The sequence below is a fragment of the Bison bison genome, unplaced genomic scaffold, assembly GCF_000754665.1.
Source record: "Bison bison bison isolate TAMUID 2011002044 unplaced genomic scaffold, Bison_UMD1.0 scf7180017864063, whole genome shotgun sequence".
Classification (NCBI taxonomy): domain Eukaryota; kingdom Metazoa; phylum Chordata; class Mammalia; order Artiodactyla; family Bovidae; genus Bison; species Bison bison.
The window spans coordinates 16,328,577-16,337,999 of NW_011494635.1; the positions used below are offsets into that span (position 1 = coordinate 16,328,577).

At 53.1% G+C, this 9,423-nt stretch overlaps 1 protein-coding gene across 1 annotated transcript in view; it reads right to left on the reverse strand.

Annotated features, from left to right (window-relative positions):
- Positions 1-992: 992 nt before the first annotated feature.
- Positions 993-9,423, reverse strand: part of LOC104986204 — a 30,334-nt gene continuing 21,903 nt past the window's right edge. The window contains exon 3 of the mRNA XM_010836656.1: positions 993-2,481. Coding sequence (XP_010834958.1) covers positions 2,225-2,481 — 257 coding nt within the window. The 3' untranslated portion in view covers positions 993-2,224. The remainder of the gene's footprint in view (positions 2,482-9,423) is intronic.

Here is a 9,423-nt window from a genome sequence, read left to right on the forward strand (position 1 = left end):
TCCTTGCATGAAAATCTTCTGGCAGAAACTTATTTCCTACGGACATATTTCCATGAATTTTACTGGGATTTTGGTCTGTCTTTGTACTTTTCAAAAACGACACACCCATTTCTATTCCTCCTGGCAGACCTTCAGTTCAGTTCAGTTCAGTTCAGTCACTCAGTCATGTCCAACTCTTTGCGACCCCATGAATTACAGCACACCAGGCCTCCCTGTCCATCACCAACTCCTGGAGTTTACCCAAACTCATGTCCATCGAGTCGGTGATGCCATCCATCCATCTCATCCTCTGTCATCCCCTTCTCCTCCTGCCCCCAATCCCTCCCAGCATCAGGGTCTTTTTCAATGAGTCAACTCTTCACATGAGGTACTTCACAAAGTACTGGAGTTTCAGCTTTAGCATCAGTCCTTCCAATGAACACCAAGGGCTGACCTCCTTTAGAATAGACTGGTTGGATCTCCTTGCAGTTCAAGGGACTCTCCAACACCACAGTTCAAAACCATCAATTCTTTGGTGCTCAGTTTTCTTCACAGTCCAACTCTCACATCCATACATGACCACTGGAAAAACCATAGCCTTGACTAGACAGACCTTTGTTGGCAAAGTAATGTCTCTGCTTTTTAATATGCTGTCTAGGTCGGTCATAACTTTCCTTCCAAGGAGTAAGCGTCTTTTAATTTCATGGCTGCAGTCACCACCTGCAGTGATTTTGGAGCCCCCAAAAATAAAGTCTGACACTGTTTCCACTGTTTCCCCATCTATTTCCCATGAAGAGATGGGACCGGATGCCATGATCTTCGTTTTCTGAATGTGGAGCTTTAAGCCAACTTTTTCACTCTCCACTTTCGCTTTCATCAAGAGGCTTTTGAGTTCCTCTTCACTTTCTGCCATAAGGGTGGTGTCATCTGCATATCTGAGGTTATTGATATTTCTCCCAGCAATCTTGATTCCAGCTTGTTCTTCTCCCAGCCCAGCATTTCCCATGGTGTACTCTGCATGTAAGTTAAATAAGCAGGGTGACAATATACAGCCTTGACGTACTCCTTTTCCTATTTGGAACCAGTCTGGCAGAGCATAAGAATGCCTTTTCTCTGTCCTTTGGCCAGAATTGGCTTGACAATGTAAATCATCATTTGCCAGTTTGGCAGAAGATGAATTGAATGTCATTGGCTCTTTCACTGTGTATCTTTGATTCGGGCAAAGTCAGGCATTTGACGTGAGTTTCTCGGTGTAGTTGGTGAAATGCCTGTTCAAGTCTTCTGCCCATTTTCTGTGGATGTGCCAGTGCTCCAATCTTCAGCTACATTTTCAGAACACTGTTGACTGTCCATCTGTAACATGGATTGAAACACTTATTCTTGGTTTGCCATTTGCTTTTAATTTTGGTTTATGGTATCTCTAACCATACAGGCATTTTAAATTTTCACAAGGTCAAATACATCAGTCTTTTCCTCAGTGGTGCTTGTTTCATCATCCCAGAATAATAAAATGATTCATCTGTGTGCCCACTGCTTTATCTGTCTGGCAGACTGGGGTATGTGGTGACTCAAGGCTTCTAAACGATGCTTCAAGTACTTTACTTACATAATTAGCTGAGGGTCTTGCATTAGTGACCAGAAATTGCAGACAGAATATAATTATATGGTTTTTAAATGGGCTGAAGTTGATAGATCTTCATCAACCCCCATGAATACAAAGTTTTCCTGGTGGGTGGACTTGGAAAGGGTTGTCTTCCGTTAATTCATCATCTTTCATCTTCTGGGTGGTGACCCCTGAGGTCAGGGTCAGTTTCAGAACCACTGCTGACCCCAGCAAGTGCAAACAAGGTCTCAGAGAGGGGAGCCTGTGAAAGCCATGGAAACATAGGAACAGGGTCCTGCAGATACAGCCTGTGTGGGTATGGTTGGGCTCCTTGGGAGATGTGAACACTTGAGTTGCTTCTGCTATGTCTGGAGGTGCGAGGCACGGGGCACAGTTGGTGCTGGGTGGGTCTCAGATGGACCTGTCTGAGGTCACCCTTGTGCCCGACAGGCCTGCCTGGGAGAACGCCATTGTTTCTAATGCCGGGTGACATAGGGAAGAATCAACTTGTGGAATTTCATAAATCAAGACTATTTTCATTCCAGGGATTGAAAATTGATCACGGTCTAAGCCATCACGTGTCAAGCAGATCCGGGAGGCCCGGCTCCCTCAAGCTCTCTCTCTGCCAGAGAGCCCCGCGCGTCAGCAGTTTTCCCGGAAAGCAAGCGTTTTATGTTTAGCATCCTTGCAGCCGATGACTGTAGTGTTGCCGCCTGGCCAGACAGGGGATGCGGAGGGCGGGCGCTCCACTCCTAAAACTCCTGGTCCTTGGATGACCCCTCGGGGGGGAAAGCTGAGGCCTCTGGGCTGGAAGCCGCTCAGCCCTCCGGCCCCTCCAGCTGCCCTCACCCGTATTTCTTCCTTCATTTGGCACGGGCTTGTGGCTCCACTGGACATACCTGGAGGAGGAGATTTTTAAAATGGCTTATGCTCCTAATATGGAGAAGGGCGGGTTTCCCAGGTGGCTCAGTGGGTAAAGAACCCATCTGCAATGCAGGAGCCATAGGAGATGTGGGTTGGAGATGTGGGTTTGATCCTTGGGTTGGGAAGGTCCCCTGGAGGAGGGCATGGCTACCCACTCAAGCATTCTTGCCTGGAGAATCCCATGGACAGAGGAGCCTGGTGTGCTACAGTCCATGGGGTCGCCGAGAGTCAGAGTGACTGAAGCAACTGAGCATGCATGCACATTGCTAGTCACCTCGGATGCTATTTAAAGAGGAAATCACATAACCTAAAATTAGCCTGCCCTTGGTGGACACACAGTGGCCCTCACACTCCTCCGTGTGTGGCCATCGAGCTGGAATGAGCTGGGGTTCCAGCTGGCCCACAGCTCAGAGAATCTGCTCGTGACAGGTGTGTAATTGAGAGGTTCCCCAGACCAAAGCCTCCATCACCCACAGTGGGGGACACACCTGGGTCCGCAATTAATGCACGGGGATTTTTGACATTTGAAGCTGTAACAAATATTCTTTATCTGCCTGTCATCCATCTGTCTGGGTTCTAAATTGTCAGAAAGTGAGAGCTGACAGCCAGGTTCCTTGGATGGGGCCTGCGGAGGGATGGTGAGCTTCAGGAGTACGAGTCTCTGGGACATGTCACCAAAGTGTAAGGAGAAGGATGCTGTTGGGGGGTTGTGAGGTGCACACTGCCCGGCCCTGGGGGATGTTTGCCCATAGTCCCACATCTCTGCAACCCTGGAGGCAGCCAGGGCTGTGTTGGGGCCTGGCCAGCCAGTTGAGTAAAACAGCTAATGAATAACACCAGTTAAATCTGGGCCTCTCTCAGCTCCGAGAGTGCTCCGTTGGCCCCCAGCCCAGCGCTTCCCGGCGCAGGGTCAGTGCGTGGGTCCTCGGAGAGCAGCGGGCAGGAAGTGCTGGCATCATTGGCTGGGAGTGTGGTCCATTTAGCTGAGCTGCTATTTTTACCCTTTGTTCTCCAGCAAGGGGTTTTTCTTCATCAGAAACCACCCCCCGCCCCCCACCTATCTGTCTCTCCAACCAGCAGCATCTTTCTCTCCTTTTGGAATCTCAGATACTGCCGCCTACCTGGGCAAAAGTCAAGCAGCTTGGTCCTCACAGGAAGAGGAGGGTGTCACCCACAAGCACTCTATTCCTTGTTAATGAAATTGTGCCCAACAGGCATGAGCGGCAATTTGAATGTTATAAAGCTGCTCAAACAGGTGTGAGGGAGAACTTTCAGAGGGGACTTCCCCTGCAGTTCCCAAGGGTGAAAAATTTAAATGTTCCAGGCTGCCCAGTCCAACTGTGCATCAGGCCACAGAGTGATTCAGAGAAGCATTTTGACAAATACAGGCCATGTGATTCCCAATGGCCAGTCTCCAAAGGCGGCCTGTTCACCTGGACAGCGGCCACCGATGCTGGGTCCCTAGCCTGGGGCTTGATCCTGACACTGCTGTGAGCCATCCCTCAATTGGCCCCTGGAGGACGGGTGGGCTGCAGGGCACCCTCCTCCCACATCCCTGGTGTGGGCAGCTTTGGCAGAGAATGGCTGGCCGTCTCTGAGAAGCCAGCTCTCACAGGAGGGGCAGGGGCAGATGGCACCACGCCCCAAAAGGGGTCCCAGATGGGGGCTTGATGGGAGTTGCTGGAGGGCTGGGGCTGAGGGCTGGCCCGAGTGGCCCCACCTTCCCACTCAGGGCCCCTCCTACTTGGCCTCTGCCCCTCCCACCTGGCCATGCTGCTGCTGCCACAGGCACGGCTCCACAGCTCGAGGGGAGCGAGCACAGTGGGAGGGGGTGTAGAGGCCTTGTCCTCAGACCCCAGCAGGGCTGAGACCCCTGCCTGTCTTCACCCCTCCCAGCCCAGCTGATGGAGTGGTCTCAGCACAGAGCGTCCCTGAACTAACTTGTTCAGGGGCTGCTTTAACCAAAGGTCATTAAGCTGTCATGGCCCACATGTCTCACGTCCCCCTTCTTGCCCGTGACCGCGGGGCTGGGTGTGTGTGTGATACGCCTGCTTCCCATTTCCTCCTTCCCACTGAGTCACTGCTGTTCGGCCAGATCGCCCCCGCCACCAGCTCTGAGCTCATCGGCTCTGCCATCAATTATTCACCCCCTGGAGCTGGTGTGTGGGGCGGGAAATTTGGGTCTGACTAGGTCTCTGCCGTCCCAAGCAGCCAGAGTGGCCCAGAGAATGGGAGGTAGGGGCCAGAATGGGCTCCAGCCCTCTGCTCCTAACTCCATGTGTGGCCTGGTGGTCCCCAGCTCAGACTGAGTCCAGCCCCGCCCTCCTTTCCCCATGGTGGAGGGGGGAGGGTGGGCAGCTGGTGCTGGTGATGAAGATGTTGGTCGGACTTTGATGCAGAAAAGGAATATGTTGCATCAAGCTGGCTTGACCCAGCTTCTGGCCGCACTCTGCCTCCCCCACCAGGCACAGGGCAGCTCAGGCCTGGTCCTCACTGCTCCCTGAGTTGTACTGAGCACCGAGCCAGCCACACACTGCAGGGCTAAGTCCATTTTGTTGTTGCGATTGTTCAGTTGCTAGGTTGTGTCCGATTCTTTGAGACCCCATGGACAGCAGCACTCCAGGCTTTCCTGTCCCTCATTATATCCTGGAGTTTGCTCAAGCTCATGTCCGTTGAGACAGTGATGCCATCCAACCATCTCATCCTACCCTCCAATTTCCCAGCATCAGGGTCTTTTCCAATGAGTCGGCTCTTCGCATCAGGCAGCCCAGATATTGGAGTTTCAGTCTCAGCTGACATTCACTTACTTATGACGTATTTATTACTCTTGCTTCATTTGATTTCTCAGTATCTGTTGAGGATTTCTGCATGTCCTGGACTGAGTGTACATCCTCCTAAAATTCCCCCAAATGCATGTGTTAAAGCCTTGCCTCCAATGTGATGGTGTTTGAAGCCAGGGCTGTGGGAGGCAGTTAGGGTTACATTAGGTCATGAGGATTTGGCCCTCGTGGCAGGATTAGTGGTCCATAAGGTGAGTACTCTGTCTGCATGCACACCAAAAGCAGGCCCTGTGAGGACCCAGCAGGAAGGGAGCTGTCCACCAGCCAGAGAGGGAGCCAAGAACCAAACTGTGCTGGCCCTGATCTTGGACTCCCAGCCTCCAGACCCCTGAGAAAGTGAATTTCTGTAGTGTAAACTACCTAGTATGTGGTATTTTGCTGCAGCAGTCTGAGCTGGCTAAAGTAGCCTTGATGTTCATCAGGCCTGGCCTCCCTTGAGGCTGTCCAGGCGAGGCCCAGCACACCCTCCAATAACCAGGCCTGACCAGCACCAAGGCTGACATAGCCAGAGCCCCCAGCAACTGTGGGCGTGTTGACATGAGCAAAGCACCCCCCACAGCCAATCCTTCCTTCCCCAGGCCACAGGGGACTCATGGAGAACGGTGTCCCCAGCTAGATGCAGCTGATCTATGTCCCAGACCAGCCACTTGTCCTGACATGTTTCCCCTATTGGTGGTTGGAGGCTCATTGTCCTTGTTGCACGGAGGTGACTTCAGGGGCTCATCTCCATCAGATTTGGGCACTGGGAGCCATCAGGGCAGGGTTTTGTCCTACTGTGTGCTGGGACTCCACCTGTGGGGGCCTCAGTACTTTTTCCTGAACAATGGGCCTGCAACATCTGCCCTCTGGTCATGGCAAATATGGCTCCGGGTGGATGTCCATGGAAGACCCTTCCTCACCCTTGATGGAAGAGGATGCAGGAGGTGGGTAATGGCTTGCTTGGGTCCTGGCATAGCTAGCCCCCACACTCCTAGAAGCTTGTGTGACCCGAGCCTCACACAAGGAAGCGGAGGAGGGGAACCACAGCAACGTGGGCACATGGCCGAAGTGACAGCACCACACTGACCCTGGGGACCAGCTTGCTATCTGTCCATCTGGACTTGGGCAGGTGAGTCCCACAGTCTCTTGACCAGGGAGCTTTAAGCCAATAACTTACTGAAAACAGTGTAAGTGTTAGTTGCTCAGTCATGTCCGACTCTTTGCAAACCCATGGACTGTAGCCCACCAGGCTCCTCTGTGCTTGGAATTCTCCAGGCAAGAATACTGGAGTGGGTAGCCATTTTCTTCTCCAGGGGATCTTCCCAACCCAGGTATCGAAACCAGGTCTCCTGCATTGCAGGTAGATTCTTTACTGTCTGAGCCACCAAGGACTTTGTGTTTATTGAGCACTTACTGCACACACTGTATCCCCCAACTTCTCTCTCACACTCCCCATCCCAGCCTCCCCTCTTTCCTTCCCTTCCTGGGGCTGCAGGACTCAGGCTTCCTCTCCCCGCTGTCCACACTCCCAGTGACCTCAGCCAGTTCCAAGGCTTCAAGGTCACCCAGATATCGATGACCCCAAATTGACACCCCCATTCCAGACCTTTGCCCTGACCTTGTGTTGACCCTGGATTCCTGCTCTTCAGTGGGAGGTCCAGCAGGAGTCCCGAGCCCCGTGTGGCTAGGCAGTGCCCTCCTGCAAGCCTCTCCCTGGTGAGGCCAAGCATCAGCTCAGGCACAAATTGGGGACAGGGTGGGGAGCCCTCCATACCTCTGCTTCCCCACTATTCTCTCCACGGGTGTGGGGATGACCCGGAACCCACTGCCAACCCTCGTCCTGCCTGCCCTTCACTGGCTGCTTGGAGCAGCCTTGCCCGCCTCCTGTCTCAGCCAGCCTGCTGAATTATTCACCTGGCACGAGGCTGTGTTCTCCTGGACCACATCCCATCCTCTGGTGTTCTCTTAAGTCATCTCTGGCTCCAGCCCGGAGCCTCCATCCATGCTGTTAATGGACCTGCAGCGGAGGCGCCTCCCCCGTGGCTGGCACAGCCTGGCCCGCCCCTCCCTTTCCTGCAGCCCATCTCTGTGACCTGGCCCCGCACTGGCCCGAGCCCTTGCTCGGCTGCCTGCCTGGCATATTCACCATGCCAGGCCCAGCACTGCAAACACAGGCTCCAACCAGTCACTGAGCCCCACTCTTCACCATCAACCAGGCAAGGACTTGGGACAAAAATGGGCTCCAAGTCTCCCAGGGCTGGGACTGCGCATTTTCACCTGTTGTCTCTGAAAGTTCTTCCCAGGGGCAGAGGAAGGGTGGCGGCTGTGGGTGTGCTTTGGGTTGTGCTTGTGTGTACACACACGCATGAATGTGTGTATGACATGTTCACACGTGTCATGTGTGCAACACTTTGTATTCAACACAACTTCCATTGTGCTCTGACCTCTGTGCACATGCGTGCATACTTGCACACATGCACACATGTGCAAAGGCCCTGGCCATGCAGGATTTGGAGTTTAGGGCCTGTGTGCCCAGGGACTGGTCAGCCTGAGCACCCCAGATTTGGTTTCTGGGCTTAGCACTGCCATTTCCTGCTGGTTTGACCAGAATGACCCCCCAATATCTGGGTCCCTGTAAGACTTTCACACCAGCTCTGCTGAGATAAGGGCCCCATGCACCTGCAGGCCTGTGTCAGCCCTGTCTAATCCGGTAGGCAAGGAGATGTGCAGATGGATAGATGGATAAATGGATGGATAGGGAATGCCCAAGACATGGAAGCAATGTAAGGGTCTATTAATGGATGAATGGATAAAGAAGATATGGTACACGCACAAAGGAATATTACTCAGCCATAAAAAGAATGAAACCCTGCCATTTGTGACAACACAGATGGACCCTGAAGGTATTACACTAAGTGAAATACGTCAGACAGAGAAAGACAAATGCTATATGATTTCACTCACATGTGGAATCTAAAAATGCAAATTGAAACAAAAGCAAACTGATAGATACAGGGAGCAGATTACCAGCAGGGAGGGCTTTAGGGGTGGGTTGCAGCTGGCCTTGTGGGGGTGACCACTGTGTAGTGTATACTGATGTTGAGCCCTAGCACCGTGTACCTGAAACTTATATAATATTAATAGTAAAAGGCCAGGCAGAATGGTAGGAAGTTGGTTATTCATGTCCCAGATGAAAAAGGAAACCTTGTCCCGCACAAACCGCTGCCTGAGAAGCCATCACTCTTGACAATTGCAGCACTTTCTGCCCCAGCAGAAAACCATGTAAAATTCTGCCTTTGTGTGGTGTACAAACCTGACCTCAGCCTGCTGCCAACCCAGGCGTCACTGTCCCAGAGAACACAGACCTTGGTGTGGGGCCAGCATGGCCTGGCGGCTGCTCTCCTTGGTGCTGAAAGCAAGCTCACAAAGGGAGGTGGGGGGCTGTGGATGGTCCCGGGGCCACCTTAGACAGCTTTGGCATCTGCCACCCACAGAGAACATCTGTGGCCTGAGTGAACAGTGCGCGGGGCAGGTGGAGAGCCTCCAGGAGAGAGGCCCCATCCCCAAGAGGCTGGTGGTAGACACCCAGTGTCCCACACTCAGGTCCTTCACTTGGGGCAACATCAGGGTCCTCGGTAGAACTGAGCCCCAAGGCTCAAGGCAGTCACCCCTCATCAGCTTTCCCTCATGGCCTCTCCTCCTCCTGCTCTCTCCTCCCAGCTCCTTGAGGCTTTGCTTGCATCACCTCCATACAGACTATGTACCTACACCAAACCTCTGTCCAGTGCCTGCTTCAGGGACCCAGACAAAGATGCCAGTGTTCCCCACTGTGGCAGCCTAACCAGGGGCTGGCTCTGGGCAGTGTGTCCACCAAGTGTTCCTTGAGAGGGGGTCCCCCTTCTGCCCGCCAGTCTCCCAGTCCTGGGATGAAGTTTACTGGAAGCTGCTCTTCCTACAATGGGTCCCAAGGACCGTCGGTCCCATAGTCGCTACATTAGCTGTGTGGTCAGAGCCTCAGCTCATGGTGTCCCAGAGATGGGCTGCAGGCTGGCAGGAGGGGCCATTTGACATTGGTGCCATGTGCTCCCAGGTGAACTC